The 24792-nt window shown below is 35.5% G+C and overlaps 2 protein-coding genes across 6 annotated transcripts; one reads left to right on the plus strand and one right to left on the minus strand.

Moving 5' to 3' along the window:
* Nucleotides 1–300: 300 nt before the first annotated feature.
* Nucleotides 301–3730, plus strand: LOC128227638 (uncharacterized). Of its 4 annotated transcripts, XM_052938356.1 has the most exons (7): nucleotides 301–355; nucleotides 900–991; nucleotides 1278–1609; nucleotides 1873–2071; nucleotides 2198–2317; nucleotides 2440–2529; nucleotides 2726–3730. In XM_052938356.1, exons 2-7 carry the CDS (start codon nucleotides 911–913, stop codon nucleotides 3422–3424), a joined length of 1521 nt encoding a protein of 506 aa, XP_052794316.1. In that variant the 5' UTR covers nucleotides 301–355; nucleotides 900–910; the 3' UTR covers nucleotides 3425–3730. The 4 variants fall into 4 exon arrangements, with proteins under 4 accessions (XP_052794316.1, XP_052794314.1, XP_052794315.1 ...); XM_052938354.1 differs by lacking the exon at nucleotides 301–355 and having other exon boundaries at nucleotides 781–991; XM_052938355.1 differs by lacking the exon at nucleotides 301–355 and having other exon boundaries at nucleotides 781–991; nucleotides 2237–2317.
* Nucleotides 3731–16803: 13073 nt separating this feature from the next.
* Nucleotides 16804–23405, minus strand: LOC128226682 (extracellular matrix protein 3-like). Of its 2 annotated transcripts, XM_052936662.1 has the most exons (7): nucleotides 23260–23405; nucleotides 22380–22564; nucleotides 19269–19396; nucleotides 18836–19071; nucleotides 18108–18289; nucleotides 17668–17818; nucleotides 16807–17180 (listed from the first exon to the last, which is right to left on the minus strand). In XM_052936662.1, exons 4-7 carry the CDS (start codon nucleotides 18849–18851, stop codon nucleotides 17176–17178), a joined length of 354 nt encoding a protein of 117 aa, XP_052792622.1. In that variant the 5' UTR covers nucleotides 18852–19071; nucleotides 19269–19396; nucleotides 22380–22564; nucleotides 23260–23405; the 3' UTR covers nucleotides 16807–17175. The 2 variants fall into 2 exon arrangements, with proteins under 2 accessions (XP_052792621.1, XP_052792622.1); XM_052936661.1 differs by lacking the exons at nucleotides 18836–19071; nucleotides 19269–19396; nucleotides 22380–22564; nucleotides 23260–23405 and adding an exon at nucleotides 18449–18644 and having other exon boundaries at nucleotides 16804–17180.
* Nucleotides 23406–24792: the final 1387 nt, after the last annotated feature.

Raw genomic sequence — 24792 nt, forward strand, 5'->3', positions numbered from 1 at the left:
AATATTGGGAAGAGGACAAAGCTAATCAATTTTAAACAGATATCGTTTGTTACTGCAATGAATTTTGACATAGGTTTCGTAGGTTTGGCTTAAATGTGGTATCTATTATCAAGTTTAATCTTAAATAAACATAATCGTTTAGTACTTGTAAATGTATAAATCTAACCCGTATTTGGCAGTAAAACTATTGATAATGCTCTCAAGGAGTTGAAGGTTACCAAACATATCAATTTATCAATAACCTATAAGTTTGGCCGAGGTATTTAAATGATCGATCATTCATGGAACCGGAAGTAAATTAAGGGAGATTCGTGATCGTGATTTTAGGACATTTTGGAAATTCAGTAGGAAAAAGGTAATAACATTATTTTATTCGTTTATGGAAATTATGATCACAAATATGCATTATTAAACAAAAGAATTAAACTATTGTGTTAATGTTCAAAGGAATTGCATTACTTCAATTGATAAGTGGTCTCAACATGCATGTACTAGCGTGTGTGAAAGCGGGAAATACAATTTACGAGATATGCTCGAGCCGACTGCAAACATCATGGCATCGATTACAAACCTTTTTATTAAGGAGGGCGAAGCGGACAAAGCGGGCAGTGGTAGCGAGGCAAGCGAACCCTTCTTAGTTATTCAGAGTTTTCTTAACATGTTTTAAAAGTCTTTAATTATGACATGTTTTTAGCTGGAAGAGAACCAACTAATGACATCATGTCTGTTAAGATGTTAAACTAAAAATCTTAACGTTATTGTGCGGTACCATCTGAATGCTGATGTAGGTTTTAATCTAAGTAGTTATTTTTGCATGCTTATACCACTTTTGATCACGTTGATACTGTTCATGTTCAATGCAAAACACTTTAATTCATGTCATTATTGTATTACTTCAGGGGTTTGCAAAATGACGACGCCAGAGCGTGTACAGAAAATAGTGGATACCTACGAGAGTATGCTGGGCGAGTTAAAGCGTATTCCTGTTCAGGTAATTAATCATGTATTGTTGATAACTAAAAAATCCTTAAAGAGTGGAACAGATAATTCCATAATTGGTGAATCCGAGTGCATTTCGGTGTGTGTTTCTTTCAGTTCCAATGGTTAATTCCAATATTTGTTATTAAATGTAATATATATCTTATGTTAAACGTTTTGCTGCTGTAATGATAAATGTTTGGTTGTTGGCGTTGTTCGATCTCTGCTCTGTGCCATTTGACATATTTGACCTTGATTGAATGAACAAGTACTATAATAATTATGTTTCTGCATTTTAGTTAAAAAAGCTTGAAACAGAACATCTGCAACTGACTAAAGACATAGAAAAATTCAAGGATTCTGATAAAAACTCTGCAGCAAACATTCAAAGGTTAAAGGAAGCGAATTCGGAGGTAAAAAAACTGCAAAAAGAGAATGAAACTTTGCAGAGAAAGCTAGAGAATTTAAGCAATCGAGTAGAAGGGATGCAGATAAAACGCCAAGAAGCTGGGAATGGGACCAGTGGTATCGGCGCGAGACAAGATCGAGAAAAACAGCTGCAGGAGCAATTGGGTGAAGCCAAAACCCAAATTCTCGACATCCAAAATGAGTTAGACGACACAAAATTAAGGTATTTTTTATGAAGGATATCGAAGTTGTAAGGCAATAACATCAACATTTATCAAAAATGTTATTTTAATGCATACACATGTTGGTTTTATTGTGACGCTGTGCGACTTGCGTTAAATTTCCTTTCAACCTTGTGACTCTAAACAGGGTATTCGTTAAATTTTGGCATCTTTGCTTGTCATGGTATTTTCCACTGTATAATAAATAATCCATTGAAAGATGAACTTTGTTTCATTGTGAAACTCCATTACCTTTACTTTGCAGGTTAAGTAAAGCCTTGGGAGGACGCCTTAACGATGGAAATCCTGACATTGCTGATCTTAGCGACAAGAATCGACCTACTAAACTTGGTGAACGCTACTCAGAATTGTATGACAACCAATGGACTGATGCGTTTGATGTGTTTGACAAACAAGGGATGTCAGAAAGGGACGTTATAAAGCTTCTTCTTAAGATTTTACAGGTAATTTACTAACCAACATAATCAATAAAAGTCCTACTTGATTTATCAAAGTAATATCAAAATTGATAAATTGAGGAAAAAAACTAAATTAGCGAACCTCATATAACTATGTTTGCTTTATTACAGTTTTACTTGATGGTAATTAATTCATTGTGTTTAATAAAGGATACTTACGACTTCTGCCAAAAGAAATCTCTGGAACAAATGCAGAATATCATACAGGCTATGCTTATCAAAGACAATATGGTATGTACTCCTTTACTTCATTTCTTAAATTGAATTGCATGTTTCAAAATAAATAACTATTTTGTTTTAAGAGTTGTGAGTTTTATTTAGTTATATATTGTTTTATATGTTTTCTTTCGCAGAGTGGTAAAGAGGTGCCGTCCCTGAGACTGAAGCAGTATAAGGACTGCCGTAAAGAAGTAGGAGAGGAATCAGGAAAGGCTGTGCTCGAGGTACTGCCACGCCTTCATGCAAATAGATCGTTTATGTTTACATATTTTGCAATTCGCGGCTATCAAACAGTTGATCATATAACTTGAAACGTGTAAATTAAACATGAACAAAAACTAGATTTGATATGCAAATATATTAATTTATTTATCACCCAAATAAATTAGTGTTTGTCACTTGATGTCTGCTTTATTACAGGAATACCTGAGAACACTGAAGTATTCATCTGCGGCGAGCAAACCTCTTCAAGTGCAGCCTTATGTCAAGGAATGCGTTTTACTTTGCTGGTTGATGTGCCTTCAGGACCCTCCAGTTGTCCTTGATAAACCTCGTGGTCGCGGGGAGAGCTTCGAGAGCGAAATGTACCGAGCGTACACCAAGAATGGCAAGAAGATTGAGTTTCTCGTTTGGCCGGCTATGCTTTTGCACAAAGATGGCAACGTTCTTTGCAAAGGAGTTGCCCAATGCTACGATTCACTCAAACAAGATTACTTGGACAACGGTATCAATGGCAGACAGGCTTGGATGGAAACCCCTCGATCATCTGAACATAAAGATTATACAATGGAAATTGTCTATCCATCTAGGCAAACGCACCACTCTGGATCAGCACGATCTACCCGCTTTTATGACACTTCAAGAAATAAAGATCATAGTATTGAAAGGAGTCACCCTAGACAAGAACAAAGCCGTGTGGGCAAAAACCTATACGATCTTGAGACGGCTTCAAACCCTTCGACTCCCACAGTTCAGTCAGTAAGGTACGAAATTACCGATCAAGACATGGACGACTTCTTTTTTTACAGACGTATTTGGTCGAATGACCGTGAACGTGCGAGAAACTGCATGGGAAAGAAAAAATATGACCTATGCCGCGAAATATTTTACCAATCGTAAATATATTAGTTAATTTAATTTAGTTTAAATAAACATAAAGCGACTTTTTTACTGAAACACTGTAAATAATACACCAGACACACCAGTAAAACAATTGTGAAACACTAAAAGTAGAACCATATAAAGGATGAAATGCCTTTCCTGTACACCGTATTTTGAAAACAGTTTTTACTTGTGTTGTATCATTGATGCTTTTTTATTAACATAAGGAAATATTGTGGTAAATACGGCTTTTTCAACAATTCTTTGTTACACTTATTTGCTTTGATTATAATCTTTCATGTTAAACAAATTAATGTTTATCTATTTTAGCGCTTGTATATAAAACATTTCCTTTTGTTTATTTTTGTCGGATGTTTATTTGTGTGCGAGTATATATCATAGTTGTCACATAAAATATAAAAAAAAATTGTCCGAACTTATATATTTGCTTACACTATCTAGTTACTGATCAATTAACCGAGTTCAATAATCAGAAGTCGTACATGAGGCAACCTTGAGACTTAGTGTAATTTAACCAAATTCGTACTTCATAAAGTATTTCAAAATGGGGTTAGATCAGAAAATCCCCAAAAAATATTACCGCAATGTACTGTCATGGTTAAATCGTGTGTCAAACATTACATTCCGTCTCTCATTTCTTTTATATATCAATTGGTTAACGTCAGAATACAGTATTTGCACTATTACTAGATGACTATACACAGTTTTTCAGCAGAATGTTGACTTGGTAAACATGTAAACTTTATGTATTAAGAAGTTGCATTTTGCAGATGATCTGGTTATAATAGGTAACTCAGTGAAAGATTTGTAAAGATATTTTATCCATCTCTATGATTATAATCATACGTGGTGGTTAGAGGTAAATATAGCAAACACCAAGGTAGTAGTATTCTGTAAAAGAGCCCAGTCAGGGCAAATGAAACTTTGTGTTAGAGTGACGAACTACTTTTGGATGTCGACAACAATAACTATTTAGGCAGTGTATTTAACTGCACTGGCGCTTTTGTTTTACGTTACCAATTTTAGACGGCAAGGCCCTGAAAGCTATAAATGTATTAAGAAACATATCGACAACTATTTCTTGCCTCCTACAATTCCGCTTCATTTGTTTGACTCATTTGTAGAATCGACCCTCATTTATGAAGTATTAAAATATATAGAAAGGATCCACCTTTTATTTTGTGAATCGCTTCTATGAGTTAAGCAAATCACTTGTACAGCGGCTCTTTGCGGAGAATTGGGGCGCCATCATGAATTTATATAGATATAAATTACGTGATATTTGCTATTTAGAAAAGCTTTTACAAAATGTTAGTACCGTAAAAACGTGTACTAATGCAATGACGTCATCAAATCTTCGGCATCTTGTGTTAAAAGTTCACTTCAGGAGAATTGATTTCTAGGCCTCAATGTTAACCCGGGAACTATTATGTGTATTCAGTTTTTGCTTAAGATTTGAAACTACGTTTGACTGTTTTCTACAAAAGTGGCGTGGAAAATTCCAAGAGTGTGAATCTTAAAAGTATATACTTGCATCTGCATCGCATATGTTTGTATATCTGAATATCTGAATATGTTATATAATTAAACAAATAGAAAATTTCCTTCTAAATAACGTGTTTCAATCAACGGGCTTCGTATTGAAACTGGTAAGTACGGGCAAACTAGACTGCAATGAAATAAAATATTATGTTTATAATGCACTGGAAATTGAATATGAATTTGATTTTGATAATTTATGAAGTTGTTTCATTGACCTTTGATCAATGTTTTTTAAATACTATTTATGCAAAACCCCATTTGTTTACATGTATAACACATGTTAATAATAGCAAACCAATCGTTGTATATTTATGCAAATCCTTGTTACATGCAAATATTGGAAGAAACATGTCAATGACATTGTTTAAGTTTTAATAGTATATTCAATGTTTTAACAATTAACCGACCACGAAAGTCCATTATATCTATACAGCTTTGTTCTTATCAGTATTCACAATATTGTCAAAGACGAACATCCAATAGTCCATAACCATACTTGAAGTTTTATTAATAATTACTACAATGTAACGTTGTGTACATGTACGCAATTGTATTGGCATTGTATTCGTATGAAAAAATGCTTTGTTGCATGAATCGAAATAAACTTCTGATCTTTTCTGTTCTGATTATGCTGCCAGATACCAGTAACATTGTTATCTAAAAATGAATGTAAAATTGTTATTGTTAACATTGTTAACATGTGATAGCTATTGGTATTATATAAAGTATAACTTAAGTATTGCTGCCAAGATGTAAGTTAAATAAGTACAACTTAAGATTTGTCGTCCGGATGTAGGTTAAATAATCGAATACATGAAGTATTTCTTGGAAGGAAGGAAGGAAGGAAGGAAGGAAGGAAGGAAGGAAGGAAGGAAGGAAGGAAGGAAGGAAGGAAGGAAGGAAGGAAGGAAGGAAGGAAGGAAGGAAGGAAGGAAGGAAGGAAGGAAGGAAGGAAGGAAGGAAGGAAGGAAGGAAGGAAGGAAGGAAGGAAGGAAGGAAGGAAGGAAGGAAGGAAGGAAGGAAGGAAGGAAGGAAGGAAGGAAGGAAGGAAGGAAGGAAGGAAGGAAGGAAGGAAGGAAGGAAGGAAGGAAGATGAAGGAAGGAAGGAAGGAAGGAAGGAAGGAAGGAAGATGAAGGAAGGAAGGAAGGAAGGAAGGAAGATGAAGGAAGATGAAGGAAGGAAGGAAGGAAGGAAGGAAGGAAGGAAGGAAGGAAGGAAGGAAGGAAGGAAGGAAGGAAGGAAGGAAGGAAGGAAGGAAGGAAGGAAGGAAGGAAGGAAGGAAGGAAGGAAGGAAGGAAGGAAGGAAGGAAGGAAGGAAGGAAGGAAGGAAGGAAGGAAGGAAGGAAGATGAAGGAAGGAAGGAAGGAAGATGAAGGAAGGAAGGAAGGTTGCGACCCAAAAATAGACCAATGGATCACGGGCAAATAACTAAGAGGATTTCAAATTACAAGGTGTTTTTCATTGGCACATAAGAAATCCATTTTTCAACCATTCCATTGATTTGGTCGTATATGTTTGATTTATTTTGAACAAATTACTTGTTACAAGCATATGTGGTCTCGCGTTCTTTCAGTACCAAATTATTTGATAGCCCCGTTCCCGCTTAAACTTCAGCCAAAAGTATTCTTTAGTTCTCATTTTTGGCAGTAAGCTAAGCAAATATGGAAAACGATAACGCTCACGACGTTAAGATTACCAAACACATAATTTGACCAATTGATCAATAACGAAATGTTCGGCTGAGATATTTAACTGCTGTACCAGTGGTCATGAGAAAACATACAAACATAAAGGAATATATAAATGTGGCAAAACCTTAAATCTTGTAAGTTTGTTTTCGACATTCTATCATGAAGATAATTTAATTCACACATTCTAAAATAACATGTCATTCAGGCTAAACAAAACGTTAAATGATATCGTTTTCCATGCAAATGATTCAAGAATACTTTTAAAATAAAACGAAAAAAACTAAACGTTCATAGTTAAAGCATCCCTACAAACTGTTAAATACTAGTTTTATAAAAGCGGGTAATACAATTCAGGGGGTCCAACGTAACTTATTTTTTGCGGAATATGAAGTGAGGGAAATGTTAGATGCGGAACATAATGGCTGTTTGTTAAAGTATTTTTGTGTTTCGGATGATATTTTGACCTGGTATTACTAAGTAAGTTTATATCCCTTTTATCGCATTCTTGTACCTATTTAAGCTATTTTATATTGAGTTTTTGCGTCTTTTTCTTTCGACGGCCAGCGCTTAACATGGGCGCTGTACGGACAATTTGTTTATGTTTAAACACCTTTTATGTCTGGCGTGTAAGTTTTATGCAGCTTTTGTTCGATGCAGAATCAGAATTAGCGTGCGTTTATATAAATGTTATTAAGACACCTGCTGTAGGACATGTTAGTATTTATAACAAAAGGCAATTTGTTGCCCAATAAGAACGTCTCGCTTATGTGTAATGCAAAATTACCAACCAGATACACTTGCATACTAATCTTGCAATTCATCTATGTGCTCATAAAATTATAACTCTCTATATCAATGTTACAAAACGTCTCGCAATACGGCAAATAAAATGCAAACATTATCAGTCTAATATTATTTTACCACGAAAATCATGTAAATTCGTTTTAAAATTGTGGTAGTCTATGCCCCACAACACTCCTCTGGCAGTTGTCTGCCAATAGATCTGTGAGTATAACGCTAAATAATAAAATATATGTATGAAAAAGGTTAAAAACCGAGAAAAGCTTACACGTCTGGTCTCCGGGTAGGCGTGTTTATATTGCGATAAAAACTTACTTACCAGGTCAAAATATCCTCCGAACACACAAAAATACTTTAACAAACCGCCATTTTGTTTCGCATCTAACATTTCCCTCACTTAAGAATCCGCAAAAATAAATTACATTAGACCCACTAATTTCTGGATATATTCGCGAGTATCGAAAGGATTTTTTGGGAATCTGCCTCATTTAATAGTTAAAGAGGTTTTGTTGAACTACGCACTACAAAAAAACGAAAACAATTTAAAAGTACTTTTAATAAAAACACAATTATGTTACTATTGTAACATATCACAATTGATTCCTTATATCACTTTTGTTTACGTTGTTACCGTCCATGTGCAATGCAGAACACTTTAAATATTGTAATTATTGTATAACTTCAGAGTTTTGCAAACATGATGACGTCAGAGAGCGTAGAGAAAACATTGGATACTTTCCAATGTATGTTTAACGAGATTAAGGCCATTCCTCTTCAGGTAAAATAACATGAAAAAAATACTCATAATAACTAGTTTTAAAGTGGGTAAACAATAACCAGTCGATAAATCACGTGTAAACAAACAAGCATGTGACGTCCATTTCTAAATACTTTTTTTTACATAAAATAAATAAAAATATTTCATAGCCTATTAAAGAGTATTCTCTTTTTTTGCATCTACACGTGTGAATAATATTAGATTTGCTTGTTTTTTTAATGATGCAATCTATGGCCAAATTTTCAGCGTTGCATCGTTCTACAAATTTCCTTCAAGTTGAAAACTGGTCAAGTTAAAAAAGTTATTAGATATAATAACTTAGTACGTGTTTGTTTATATCGGTTGTGACCCGTGGTGACCCATGTGAGAACGCTTTTGAAGTCATGAGATTCCTCACCCTGAAAATGCATGAGGCCCAGTGCCTTTACGTGCGTTTGCTGTCAGTTCCAATTGGCTATCCCATATTTTTTTTAAATAATTCTTATTTCATGTTTACAACCTATGCGCGCCATCTTGTTATTATGTGAAGTGTGTCTGATTCGACTATTGTGCCATTTAACTGCTAGGTTTTCCCTTTTGTTGCCATTATTAATTAAGTTGAAGTTTAAATTTTGAATAAATTGACAAATACTGTGATCATTATATTACTGCATTTTAAGCTCGAGAAACTGCAATCTGAAAACCTGCAACTGAGTAAAGACGTAGATAAATTAAAAGATGCTAATAGAAATGCTGCAGCACATAAACATAAGTTAAAAGAGACGCAAGCTGAGGTAGAAGAACTGCGAATGGAAAAGGATATGCTGCAGGAAAAGGTGGACTATTTAAACAAGCAAGCAGAAGAATTGAAGAAAAATCGACAAAAAGCTAGAGGAGAGACCAGCGAGTTTGGAGACAGAAGGTATCGAGAACAACAGCTGCAGGACCAACTAAAAGAAGCCAACACCCAAATCAATGATATTCAACACGAGTTAGAGGAAACAAAGTTAAGGTATATTTTGCATGAAGAATGTCAATGCTTGAAGGTGATAAATGCGTTTGTTTATTTTTGTCTTTCGGTGAGTTTATGCTGGACCTTGTGCATCTAAACAGGGAAAACCGTTGCATATTTGCATAAGTGCTTGTCTTGGTAGTTTCCATTTTATAGTTAATGATGCATTAAAATGCATCATTTTTCGGTTCAGCAATTTTAATGTGTATGGCACTAGCGGATTTAGAGGGGGCGCACCCGGCGTGTGCCCCCCTCTAAAATCATCCAAGTTTACTGTTTTCATCAATATGAGAGAAACAAAGGTAATAAAATAAGCTTATAATGCACCATTTCCGACAACAAATTGTTAAAATTTAATGAGGGAGTAACCCTAAATCCCCATACAAACAGTTCATGCCATATACTTTCGGTTCTGAGTGAGGGGCACATGTCAAAAGTTGCGCCCCTAAGTTACGCCCCCTCTAACGTCAATTCCTGGATCCGCCCCTGTATAATGGGGTCTGTCTGAGGTGTCTGTGTACTGTGTGGTGTCTTTAGTTCAGCTCTTTCCTTGTGCCTCTAAACAAGGTTGTTGTTTTTATTGTTTTGCAAATGGGCTTGTCCCTGTAGTTTTCATTGTAGTATTGATATGTTTTATACATTGTGAATATTCAATTCATACTATTTGAAGGTTAAGCAAAGCGTTGGGGAAACACCTTAAAAACAGAACAACTAAACTTGATGAACGCTACTCAGAATTGTATGACAACCAGTGGACGGATGCGTTTGATGTGTTTGAAAAGCAAGGAATGACAGAAGAGGAAGTTATAAGACTTCTTCTGAAGATTTTACGGGTAAATTACGTCTCAACATAAACAGTAATACTACTGATAAGTCCATTTATCAAAGTAATATCTAATTTAAATAAAATATACTTAATTAAACAACCTCATAAAACTTTACTTCAGTTTAATTTTATTTTAACTTGCTGGTAATGAAATCGCTATGTTTCTTGAAGGATGTCTACGACTTCTGCCAAACGAAATCTCTGGAACAATTACAGAGCATCAAGCAGGCCATGTTAATCAAAGACACTAGCGTGAGTACCCACTCACTTTATCTGTCTAATTGAATTTTATGTTTCAAAACAAACAAAATATATTTTAAGAGATGTGAGTCTTATAAAGTTATCTGTTGTTTTATATGTTTTCGTTCGTAGAGTGGAAGAGAGATACCATCTCTGAGACTGAAAAAGTATTTGGACTGTCGTAAAGAAGTAGGTGAGGAATCAGGAAAGGCTGTGCTCGAGGTATTTAGACAAGTTATGAACTTGATACAAATGGATCGTATATGTTTATTTGTGTGTGTTTTTTTTCATTACTTCGCGTATCAGTTCACAGTTGATTATATGAAACGTATGAACGAACATAAACCAAATGATCGGAGGCCTCCACTCAGTTTGTCGAAGGTTGTATGTCTTATTTTTAACTGTGAATTAGTTGGACTGTTTACCTATTTGCCTTATTACCTAAATAAGTGATTGTCACATGGTTACTGGCTAATTGCAGGAGTACTTAGGGAAACTGAAAAGCACGTATTCGTCGGAGGCGAAGAAAGCGCTGCAAGTGCAGCCTTATGTCGAGGAATGCGTTTTACTTTGCTGGTTGATGTGCCTTCAGGATCCACCAGTTGTCCTTGATTCACCTCGAGGTCGCGGGGAGAGCTTCGAGAGCGATATGTACAGAGTGTACACCAAGAATGGCAAGAAGATTGAGTTTCTCGTTTGGCCGGCTATGCTTTTGCACGAAGATGGAAATGTTCTATGCAAAGGAGTTGCACAATGCTACGATCCACTCAAAAAAGATTATCTGGAAAACAATACCAAACGCAAAGACCCTATGATGGAAAACTACCCATTCTCTAATCGGAAGAGCAAAACTTTAGAAAATGCCTATCAATCAAGGGGAATTAACCAGTATGGATCCTCAAAGGCTACCGGCTTTAATGAATCTTCACGAAATCATGCTTATCATTTTGAAAGCAGCTACCTTGGGTATAGACAAAGCGATGATGACACAGATCGTTCCATTTTAGGAGGGCAGTCTCCTACTCGTAGATCAAACATGTACGGAATTACCGACCAAGACATGGACGACTTCTTCTTTTACAGAAAGCGTTGGTCGGATGACCATGACATGGCCAGAAGCTGTATGGGGAAAGAAAGATACGACCGTTGCCGCGAATACTATTACAAAACGTATTTTTGAAAGTTTTAAAGAGGACTGTTGACTTAGATTTAAAAAATATGCAGCAAATTTTGTAAAATTATATCGGTACTTAAGACGTAGATTTCATTTTACGTAATTTTTAGCGGCTAGCGTATAATTGTTGATAGAAAAATGCGGAAACTGTGCATAAGATATACGAGAGGTGTCCAGATTCTACTGATGAATAAGGAATTGTAGAACATGCATCCTATACGCCACTTTAGGTTGCTCTTTCACCTGAAACGGAACGTTTGACGTAAACTTCTATTGTTCATCGGTTTAACTTTCATTATCTCTGATTTGTTCACGTTGTTTGTGGTGATTAATAAATCAATAAAATATATATGCAACATATTTAATTCAACGCGGCTGAAATGAAAATAAAATATGTCTGAGAGTTGCATAGATCCTTACAATCTCATGAACGTCTTACAAAATAAAGTTCTCTAACTTTTTTTTACATTTCTGCTCTTCCCAACATTTTAAATAGTATAGAAACACGACTTGACAAGTATACAATGTCTTGAGTACATCAAAAGTGTATACATCAATTTGTTATACTATGTTATATTATCTCTTAAAAATCATTCTTACATAAATAGCGGCGTTTGACGTCCATCTGTTCCGTACGACGTCTTGGATGTCGTTTCTTAACTGGCGATCCAAGTTGACCAACTAATCTGTCTTCATGTACATGAAAACATATACTTTCCAAGAATGCATGCAAATTGGCATTTAACATTGTCTTTGCAGACAAACTTCATTTAAAAAATATAGTAATATTTCAAGTTAAAATTAATGATTCAAAAAAGGTTGATGCAATTTAATTCACATCGTACATGGCATGGTGGTGTAGCTATGTCATTATTAATGATCTTAACGATGGTTGAATAGTGTAAAATGGTATGTTGTATTTCACATCTGATGCAGGATAACATAAGATTTAAAGATGCGTGAAGTTGGCTCATCCATCAGAAACCGACTCTCAGCTTGACAATATAGCTGGCGTATCATCCAGCGCAACGTTCAGTTCAAAATTCAATACCACGTGTCAAGCTGACTTGTCAATTAACTCGACATTCAAAATGCCAAAATCCGAATGTCATGTTTGCACGAACCCTACTTGGTTGTTGAAAACCAAACGATGTTAACACTGAAGTTAAAGTGCGTACTCCATATTATTGGTACATATAATTCAACAGCACGCATTTCGTAAGTATTGTGTGCATTGTCATTTTGGTACATGTATTTTAGACAAGATCTAAGTGTATCATTATTTCGGTGTCTATTATCATAAGCATCATAAAAACACTGAGTTAGTAGTGATTATAGTCAAGGTACCTTGGTTTAAAGCTGCTCTCTCACAGATAAACCTTTTTTTACAACTTTTCATTTGTCTTCGAAAGAGCAAATTTTTGCATAAATATCTATAAAACAATGCTATAAGGTTGCTAACAAAAGATCAGATCGTAGATTTTCATATTTCCGTTCGAAAATTAATGTTTTATTGCTTAAACGGTTTAAGAAAAATACATAAACATCAATTTTTGTACTTAAATATAAAAAGCTACGATCTCATTTTTGTCAGCAGTCTTAAATATCTGATTTCCATGGATTTTCGCAAAAAAAATTGCTCGTTCCAAGACAAAAAAAAAAGTTGTCAAAACGTTCAATCTGTGAGAGTGCAGCTTTAAGTTACCATAGTGTGGAGGTACCATTGTGCGGTCCATACTATGGTGTTTAACTCGTCTCGCCTTCAGCTTGACGATCACTTCACTCTGGGAGTATGCTCTGTTGGCGTTGAACGTCGATGGAAGACCAGTCAGTTCGACATTGGAGGTTTGCTATTTTAATGTCGAGCTCAAAGACGGATCAGAATGGCATTCAAAAACTCAATTTCAAATGCCGAGCCGGTCCGTCTTTGAACGAATTTCAAGCTGGATGACAAGCCATTTTTATTTCGGGACTATCGAGATGAATGTCGACTTGAAGTTCGAGCCAGCTCGACAATGGGATTTGTATGTCGAATTGAATGTCGATTGCTGATGGAACTTTACGCACTCAACATGGCCACTAAACGCCAGATCCAACACTTTTCGGTGGCGCAAAGAAAATGAGCTGTCGACACTTCCGTGGTGCAGCTGTACCTTGTGTTTTCTTCTTTAATAATAATAAAAAAATGACGTGCCTCCGAAAACTGCACTTCCATTTTTCCTCAAAACTTGGGCATCTAACGTAAAATGCTTACTTAAGGGGAATTTTCTAGACGTCTGAGTTTATCCGGGGTATTATATTTTCAAAGCTTTTGCTCCAGGGTTTTTAACAACGTTTAATTGATAGTTTTGTACAAAAACGGCGCGCTGATTTTGCAAACAGTGCAACTCAAAATGTATATACTCACTTTTCTCGCATTATAAATACGCCTACCCGGAGGCCACACGTGTAAGCTTTTCTCAGTTTTTAACCTATGTTTCTAGAGGCCTTAACAAAAAAGTTATTTAGTGTATAAGCTGAACCATTGCTTGTTAACAAAGTGAAAAAAAGAAATTTGCGTGACTTAAAACTATATTCTAGTGAACCATTTTTGTATTAATTTTAGATATTTTTCAATGATTTTTGCATTTTTTTATCTTTTCGATGGCTAGTGTACTTACATGGGCACTATACGGCCGATTTTTTTATGTTTAAACACCTTTTATGTTGGGCGAGGAGGTTTTATGCAGTTTTTGTGTGATTCAGAATCAGGATAAGCGTGCGTTGATAAAAGTGTAATTAGGACACGGGCTGTAAGACATGTTAATATTTATAACAAAGGCAATTTGTTACCCAGTAAGAACGTACCGCGCATTTGTTATGCAAAATTACCTACCAGATACACTTGTATACTATTCAGGCAATTCATATATGTGCTCATTAAAATATTACTCTTTATATCAATGTAAGAACTCTAGATATAGTAAAATAGTATCAGACTGATAATGTTTGCATTCATAATTTTACTGTATTGCAAGACGTTCATCCTGTATCTAGAGAATCAGGCGGAAAATCAGATCACAATAATATGTTCTTTTTTATGATTTTATTTCTGTAATGCAAAATGCACATGTTATAATGCATGGAATATCTCAATAGTCAGTATACATATATGTTACCACATATTATCACAGGAGTATATTATTTCAGGTCAACTCAACTCAACTCAACTCGACATCTTTTTTTCCCCCATGGCTGGAGATATTCATGATATATACAAACATTGATAGACATATAATGTATATAATATATGTATAATAAAAGTATAGTTCAAAATTATTGCATATTGGTGTCAAAATATTTATACAAACATTGCAGGATAAAGCTTCATATCTAAGTATAAATAACAATTGTCTGATTATAATATCATGTTGACAACACAGATGATAACATGTCATGTTGACAACACAGATGATAACATGTCATGTTCATAACACAGATAATAACATGTCATGTTCATAACACAGATGATAACATGTCATGTTGACAACACAGATGATAACATGTCATGTTGACAACACAGATGATAACATGTCATGTTCATAACACAGATGATAACATGTTATGTTGACAACACATATGATAACATGTCATGTTGACAACACAGATGATAACATGTCATGTTCATAACACAGATAATAACATGTCATGTTCATAACACAGATGATAACATGTCATGTTGACAACACAGATGATAACATGTCATTTTGACAAAACAGATGATAACATGTCATGTTGACAACACAGATGATAACATGTCATGTTGACAACACATATGATAACATGTCATGTTGACAACACAGATGATAACATGTCATGTTGACAACACAGATGATAACATGTCATGTTGACAACACATATGATAACATGTCATGTTGACAATTGTTGACAACACAGATGATAATATGTCATGTTGACAACACAGATAATAACATGTTATGTTGACAATTGTTGACAACACAGATGATAACATGTCATGTTGATAACATAGATGATAACATGTTATGTTGACAAAACAGATGATAACATGTTGTTGACAACACGGATGATAACATGTCATGTTGCATATATACTGATAAAAACAACACAAATCTTGTACAATGTTTGCATAATCTTGCAATACCTTTTCACAATGATTTTTTACCCAAAAACAAGGAAAAGTTGACATATTGTTCAAGTTAGAAATCAACAATACAACAATGGATGCAATTTGTAGTGTAAAAAACTATTCAACTAAATAAGTACAGGGTTTACCAGACCATAATAATGAAAGATCCTTCAAAACATTCAACTTCAATAATTATTATGATTTTGCTTATATAATTAAAACACATACATTGTATACTATCAAATGTTTGAATCAGATAATATCCTACATGAGGGCTATTCCATTTAAACATATACCCCCCCCCCCTCGGGGGGATGTACTTTTAAAATATACCATCCCCCTACAGAAGCAAGTTTACCCTTTTGGGATCCAAATTAGCGAAAAAAGACACCCACCCATATACTTTTCAATTAATAGCCTTTCCCCTGGTGGGTTATAGCTTTACTGGAATAGCCCTGACCTTGTATGTCTTGAATTTCGCACATTTTTTTCCAAAATCCTAACTTATTGCTCCTCTTGGACACATTATCCATGCATCATTCATTGGATAAACTGAAGCAATTAATATGGCCATATCAAAACAAGCGTAGGGTCATTTTCAAACATAAAATGTCATTAAACTGACCATGAATTAAAGAATCACTGTACAGCTATAATGCAAACACACAAAGGAAATATAGACAAATTATTGCACATAATCATGTTACATCAGTATGTATTATTTTAAAGAGATAATATAATAAACTTCATAACAATAGGCTGATGCTATGTGCTCTGATGATGAAGAAAAATGAAATATATGACAAGTCTTAATCTCAAATTTCACTATAATATTTATATTAACTGAAGTTTTGGCACAAAATGGATTTTATTTGGAAGAGTATAATTCCTCTACAAATATTTTTATGCTTATTGTGTTGACTCAGAGAATGAGATGCAGCAAATAAAATGAATGCAGGACAAGAATTTGGAATTCCAGTAAACATAACAGAATTTTCTATAAATGTAATGACGCAAATATGTTTCTGTGAGAAAATATGTAACATTTAATCACCATGTACCGTTTTATTTTCAAACCAAACAAGACAACTTAAATTTTAGATTTCTCAATTAAAAAAATGTGAAAATTTCAAAAGCACACAATGTCACAGTCAGACTTCAGAATGGTATGGGAGTGACTGGTTGAAGACATGAGCATTTGATATGACTTTTGTATGTCCAGGAGAAGTTGACATCACAGTTATGGTTCCTGACGGAGTTGGCGGCAGAGACGTCTGCTTATGTTGGTGTCGTATAAATATCACAAGCACAAAAAATACCAATCAGCAGTAGAACATTTGCCCCAATCAGGGCAGCAATCACTTGCCAAGAAGTGGCATCTGGCTTTCACTGTTTTCAGTTCTTTTGCCAGGCTTGTATTGGTCTTCTGTCAAAGACTTTCCATTGAAGTTGAGAATTAAAGGGGCCATATTTGTGCCCTTTTCACCATTCCCAACCCCTGCAATGTCGTCGAGGGATCTCTTTATATGGTCTAGAAAAAACCACAGTTTTTCACCCTCAGCCTGTAATGATAAAACAGAATGTCAAAATCAATAACACTTCAAACAAGATCATTGCTAACTGATGCTTACATTCAATGTCTGCTATTCACAGTTGAGACAAACAAGACAACTCAACTAATATTTTAGCCTGACTTGCTACACATTGGTTGTGTGTACTGTTAACAAACTGCACTCAATTTTATGTGAATATCTGAATATAAATAACATTTCAGCTGTGGCTAAAGTTTAAGTATTTGATCCAGAAATGAAGACTATGACAAACAGGTAAGCTAAGCTTGACCAACAGCATCTGCAAGAACTACATGCATTGAGCTTTGAATTATACTATTAATTATACACGACTATTACACCCTAACATATACATGTAGGAATAGTTTATATAGGTTCAGAGGAATTAAAGTTTCTTATAATAGTTTTATGTAAAATGAAACATCATTTTATAACCAACCATCAGACAAATACTGTAGCCATTATCTGCTATTTTTACCTTCCTTAAAAAGTGGTGAGGAATCAAATGAGAATCCATCTGCCCCTGGAATGTTGAAGACTTCAGTGAATTCTGTGTCATCCTGGGACATCATAGCAGATAGAGGGAACCCTTGGAATGTGGTGTTAACTGAGGAGGGGTCCGTTATGTCCTGCAAATAATAATTACATTTTGTTTAAGCAGACACTGAAGATGCTGGTGGATTACGTGTCATCCTGGGCCATCGTGCCCCTCTACTGGTAATAAATCTATATCCTGAATATAAAATTACACATCTAATTAGGGTCGATTGATATTAATATGGGGAAAGTCTTTTGCTTGCTTTGTCTAATAATGGCAGGCAAATTAGATATATAAAATTACTGGCGTTATCACCTGTGTAACCATTTCTCTTTTGATTATTCTCTGCATAATAGTATGTTCCCTAAAACATAACAAACCAGTATTCTGATGACAGTGTCCAGTTGTTCTGGGTTTCCCACACATCCACCTATATCCGGATTGTATAGTGGAATGTAACCTTCCTGCCCAGCACACACAAACACCTTCTCTATGTACAGATAGACGTTCTGATCCAACAACTGTATGGGGCTCACATCTAGTCTGCCATACACTGTATCTCCTATAAGAAAAGGCTTATTTTTATTTATTTTACCTTACATAAATATGTCCCTTCTTTGTATATAAAAGGTCAATCAATCAATTCTGAAAGCATGGCCAGAATAAAATATATTTAATGGTAGTGTAGAATGTCATGTATAATATAAGAAATATAACAAACCACTTTTTCCATGTGGCATTGTATGGACCAGTAAGTCAGTCCTTTGTGAATGGATCTCCATTAATGCCTCGGTCCATAAACACTTTCGGGTGCTGACTGACTGGTCTTTATAATGTGACCCCCAGTGGTGTGTAATATTTCTTAACTATTGTCCATTTGGTTCATCTAGTGTGGCTGAAACTTACAACCTCTTTGATAAGAGTTAAACACCTATTTAGCATCAATCACTAGCTTATTAGGAATAAACTACATCATGATATATTTTGCAGTTTCATAAACAATTCAATTCTGTGTTAATATTTTTTCATCAAGAGTTTTGAGGATATATCTTTTAAAGTTGTTATATTTTTCAAATTTTCAGCACTGTTACAATAAATCATTAAATACCTGGAGCAATGGTCATGTCGTCCTCAGAAATGTATGGCAGTTTCTCTGAAAGCCACACATCTCCTATTCAAGCTGAACTTGGCCGGCACAGGGTCACTGACTTGCTGCAATTTGATTGGTAAACTGAATGTCACATGATCAGAAGGCGAGCAGCTGATTGGCTGTGTTGAAGTGTGGGTGAAGGTCAGAAAGCATGGCAACAGGATCACCACAAGGTCTCCACAATAGTTCTTGAGCTGTAACAGAAATAAATTTATGTATGAGCTTAAAAAGTATGCAGAAAAAGCTTCAATATTGAATAACCAGTTTTAATTTTTTCATAAACGCTGTGACAATGGAATAATAAAAAAATGACCTCACTCACAATAGAAAGCAGACAGTATCATCCCATGTATTGAAATCATTATCTTAACTAACAACACTTTAAACTTACCATAGTGGTTGAAGTGACAAGCCAGTTCTGGTGTGGTCTGTCAGACTTGTCCGGACTTGGTAGAAGCTGCAGGTCAAAGGTCACACCACCATGGCTCAAAGACTGGACAGTGGAATTGAGTTGGTTTCCTGCAATAATGGTTTCAAAAATAATGTAATTACTACCGTTGCTCACATTGTATATTTATTTAAGCCTGCCAATGATTTTTCATTTGAAAATATGTGTTATTACAATAAATCAACTTTTCTTTTAATGTTATTAGCACATGATTATTCATGCCAAAGACTGCAATTTTTGTGTGAAATATCATATTTAAAGGGGCTAGACACAAGACAAAAATCAGTAATTACAGTATTTCCTCAAAACAAGCCTCGAATTATCAATGCCAGCTAGAAGGAGGCCAATGATACATCACTTAACAAGGTTAAAATAATAAACCAACAATCCTGTTGCTGTCTCTTTTGTAAAACAGCGCAAAATGGTTTCCCAGTTTAAATCATATCTGAGTACAGATAAATATACTTATGCTATTTTTAAACTGGGATTTAAGTGGAAGACAACCATATCAATTTTTTGATGATCATAATATGCAGAATTGAGGGAAGTTCGTGAGTCAATTGCTATTTCTAAATGGCAAACAACTAGTTCACTGAAGTAGCTGTCTAGATAGTTTGGAAGTTTTTCTCTGCTTCGTGCTTATCCTCATGGTTCTTTGAAGAACATGAGAACCATGGTCCTGAATATTTACATGCGTCTGGAGCGTGAGTAAAGTTAGATATTTTTATGTATTTAAAAGTTGACAACTGGTTTTACCAGAACACTTTGGGGTTTTTTTTGTTGACGATATTTTCAGCAATGCGAAAGTAGTTCCGAGATTACACATGGTACTCGCATGATACGGAATCAGAAAACGACAGTATGATGATACGGATTTTTCAATACGACGTGCTGTATTTTCACTGTTCGATAATGGAAAAGGAATTTGATAGGCATATAATAAAGCACAAATTCCACATTAAATTGTGACAGTCAGTCAGATTGAGTAATAATGTTCTCAAAACAAATGTTTTGTCTATTTGATTTAAAAAAAAAACCAACAACAATCAAATAATAGTAGGAACAGCATATTATTTTCTGAACAGTTTACCCCACTCATCACAAGTGTGTCAAGTGATTTATATCTTATGGCATGCATATTATATTTCTATGATAAGCCCATTGAAATGCCATATCTAATGAGAAAATATAATTTATAACAAACCTGGGGTGGGAATTAATCCGATTTTAGCGCTGTTTAGACTTCGTTATAAGGCTGCAAAGGATTATGGTATATTGTGAAGTCGCGATCAACGGAAAAAAGAGATGAATTCCGAAAGAATGAACATTTCAAGGGAGATAACACAAATTATCTGTTCGATCGGTCTGAAGAGATTTTCACCCTTACGTCATATGCGATTAAAATTTTGACACCACCCCAATCAGAAGCAAATTTCACAATACAGTATGACAACCACCTACAGATGCAAATCAGCGAAAAAGACACCCCACCATATATGATTTAAAAAAATTGGCGCCCCCCGGGGTATATGTTTAAATGGAATAGCCCTAAGTGATTATCTTATTATCTAACTTGTAATTCAAATATATTGCAAACAAGAGGTTAATTAAAGTAAAGTGTTCATTTATTATTGTGTCACCCCTCTCAAACAAGGGCCAGCCAGCTGCACTTATGAGACACCTCCATTGATGTACACCTTTACTCCGGATTCCTATCTACCTATCTGCTGGGCATCTGGCAGGAAGGCAATCAATAACCTTTTAATATTCATCTAGCTGCTTGGTCAGCAACCATCTATATCAGAACAAGCTCTGTGTGGGGCTCAAACCTTTGACCACCCGCCCCATAGATTGACGTCCTAACCACTAGACCAGGAAGGCGATAATGCTGTTTACCATTATCAATTTTCATCAGTTTTTCTCAGAGGATCAAGGGAAAACTGTTTTAGCCTGAGTTATGGCTAACATTGAAGTTTCCTGAGTAATGGCTTACATTGAAGTTTCCCAAGTAATGGCCCACACTGACGTTTCCAGAGTTATGGTTTACATTGAAGTTTCCTGACTAATGGCTTACATTGAAGTTTCCTGACTAATGGCTTACATTGAAGTTTCCTGAGTAATGGCTTACATTGAAGTTTCCTGACTAATGGCTTACATTGAAGTTTCCTGAGTAATGGCTCACACTGAAGTTTCCAGAGTAATGGCTTACATTGCAGTTTCCTGACTAATGGCTTACATTGAAGTTTCCTGAGTAATGGCTTACATTGAAGTTTCCTGACTAATGGCTTACATTGCAGTTTCCCAAGTAATGGCTCACACTGAAGTTTCCAGAGTAATGGCTTACATTGAAGTTTCCTGAGTAATGACTTACATTGAAGTTTCCTGAGTAATGGCTTACATTGAAGTTTCCCAAGTAATGGCTCACACTGAAGTTTCCAGAGTAATGGCTTACATTGAAGTTTCCCAAGTAATGGCTCACACTGAAGTTTCCAGAGTAATGGCTTACATTGAAGTTTCCTGAGTAATGGCTTACATTGAAGTTTCCTGAGTAATGGCTTACATTGAAGTTTCCCAAGTAATGGCTCACACTGAAGTTTCCAGAGTAATGGCTTACATTGCAGTTTCCTGAGTAATGGCTTACATTGAAGTTTCCCAAGTAATGGCTCACACTGAAGTTTCCAGAGTAATGGCTTACATTGAAGTTTCCCAAGTAATGGCTTACATTGAAGTTTCCAGAGTAATGGCTTACATTGAAGTTTCCTGACTAATGGCTTACATTGAAGTTTCCTGAGTAATGGCTTACATTGAAGATTTTTTAGTTATGGCTTACTTGGATCCTGAGTAATGGCTTACTTTGATCCTGAGTTATGGCTTACATGGAAGTTTGCTGAGTAATGGCTTACATTATTTTTATACACTCACCCCTATGATAGGTACGTTAGTCCCTACCAGCCAGGGCACCACCACTTGGCTTTGTTAGTCAGACCACTGATTACCCCTAACGAACTGATAAAATTACAATTTACAATACAGAGATTATTGTTGTATACTGACCCCTATCATAGGTATTAAAGTCCCTTCCAGCCAGGGCACTCCCACTGCGTGTTGTTACTCGAACCTCAGACATCCCCATTGTATCCCCAAGTCTAACCACAGGGATACGGGCAATCTTCACGTCACCTTTGATGATGGGCTCATTCACTGTGTACTGACTGTGCTCAAACATGATCATTGGTCAGCTGAAAGATTTGTGAAGAATTATGGATCTGAAGGTCTACTTTTGTTAACTTTACAAAAACATAAACATCACTACAAGTTCACGGCTTCATCAAACTAGAATCTACTTCTGTATTGTATATACCCATGCTGAAACAAAGAACAATCATATTATGGCTCAAACTAAAAACTAAATGGCTATCAAAATCAATAAGTTTTGTCTGTTGAATATTGTAAACTAGAGTCTTATAGGTTTATTACTCACTATCTTCAGGGTCATCAACCACTTTATGTGTGGTGACTTGTCCCCCAAGAGTGGCTCCCCATTTCCATACAAATGTGTATGGTCTACGTAACATTTGAATACCTTGAACGTTTTTACTGTTATGGCCTAAAAAGTCCTCCTAATCAGGACGCTAGAAAAGCATTTGTTTTTGTAATTTTGTTTTTTTCTGGTGATTTGGAACAATATACAGGGAAAGATAGACGTTTTTGCTTTGGGAATTGGACCAATATAAGGCCCTTACAATATGGCCCAAAAACCCTGCAACGGGCAAGGGAAAGTCATATGGCACTATCAAAAGACCTATATCCCTAAGTTTCATGAAGAATATAACATGATCATGACAAACATAAAAAAGCAAAGATTTATAATTTTATAATGTGTGTAAGAATTGGATTTGCCTCCCTTTAACCACAAATCGGTTTTATTCTGTACCTGGAAGAAACACGACCAAGGATATTTCGGAATCCGGCTTCTCTACAAAATCCACATCTCTCTGTGCTGTGACTGCCCGAGTGTAGCACCTGACTTTTGATTGGATGCTCATGTCACCTGACCTTGTCACCTTGGCAACAACCTGATCTTCACTTTAAAGGACTCTGTTCTCTGCTGCATTGAACTCCATCTTAAGCACTCAGAATAGAACAATGTTCTGTTAGTAACATCTGAAGATGTATTTGTTGCACCTAAAAAATAAGAGCTTAAATCTTCTGATAATTATGAAGAAGTCACACTCAACAAAACTTTTATGAATTTTGAATTATGAATTGACAAACATTTGTTTTGCGAATGTCAATATGATTAAAAAGTTTTATATGAATTTCTTGATTATATGTCCACATGTCATTTCCCACGTTCATATGAAACTTGAAATGAATAATGGATTGAAGGACTCACAATCAGAGACGGTGTCATCTATAGCTGGGCTGCCCAACACAGCCCCCTACAGGGATATGGAAGTAGAGCTCAAACATCTTGGGTCCCTCTAGTAGTGGGCTCCCCACATCATCCAAGATGATGGCCTGCAGCGTCTTGGTCATCTGACCAGGACAGAAATCTAGGATATGGGTCACTGGTAGGTAGTCCATTCCAACTGGGAATCAAAAATCATGGTTAAAATAAGAAATGCCACAAATTATATAAAAAAATATACACAAATAAAAATTGACAATCTTATGCTGGCATCAATATTCGTAAGCCTGAAATTCTTTATATGCATTTTAACATAAATCATTTATCTGGGGTTGAAAGGGGTTTCACTTTGTTAACATTGTACAATACAGCAAGCCTCACCTTCAGCAGGGTAATTCCCCATCCTCTAGGAATGCATGGTACTATGGGAGGATTTGGACATATCCATGCCAGTTTTCCACACCTTAACCCAAAGTATTTCTGCACTCAATACAGCAAGCCTCACCTTTAGCTGGGTTATTCCACATTCTCCGGGAATGCACAGTTATACTGGAGGGTTTGGACAGATCCGTGCCAGTTTTCCACACCTTAACCTCCAGGGTGCCAGCACTCTCATCCACAGTGTAGTGGGCTTGGTCACAGTAAAACACAGGCTCTGAAATGATAAAACATATGTTTTGCTAAAATCCTTTTTGGACAATAAGAAAGTCTAAAGCTTACAATTAATTTTCAACTTTCACCTACATTGATTCATTAAAATGACTTAACTTCTATGGTGAATTGAAATCACCTAGAATCAAACAAATGATACTTTACTATTCATTTTTAGTTTTTGTGTCTGTTACATAGCACAGTAAGATCCAGAACTCGAAAGAAGGCTTTATACACCAACATAAGCATGGCCAGTGGATGCAAATGCTCTTTGTGTTTTCTCAGTCGCCCAACTGTTGGCATAACATTAAAAACATTCAGACAGACTTTTATACTTTTAGGACTTGTGTGTCATGTAAAATGAGTGGTGCTCAAGAATAAATTTCAGGATTCATACAACCAGAC

The sequence above is a fragment of the Mya arenaria genome, chromosome 3, assembly GCF_026914265.1.
Source record: "Mya arenaria isolate MELC-2E11 chromosome 3, ASM2691426v1".
NCBI lineage: Eukaryota > Metazoa > Mollusca > Bivalvia > Myida > Myidae > Mya > Mya arenaria.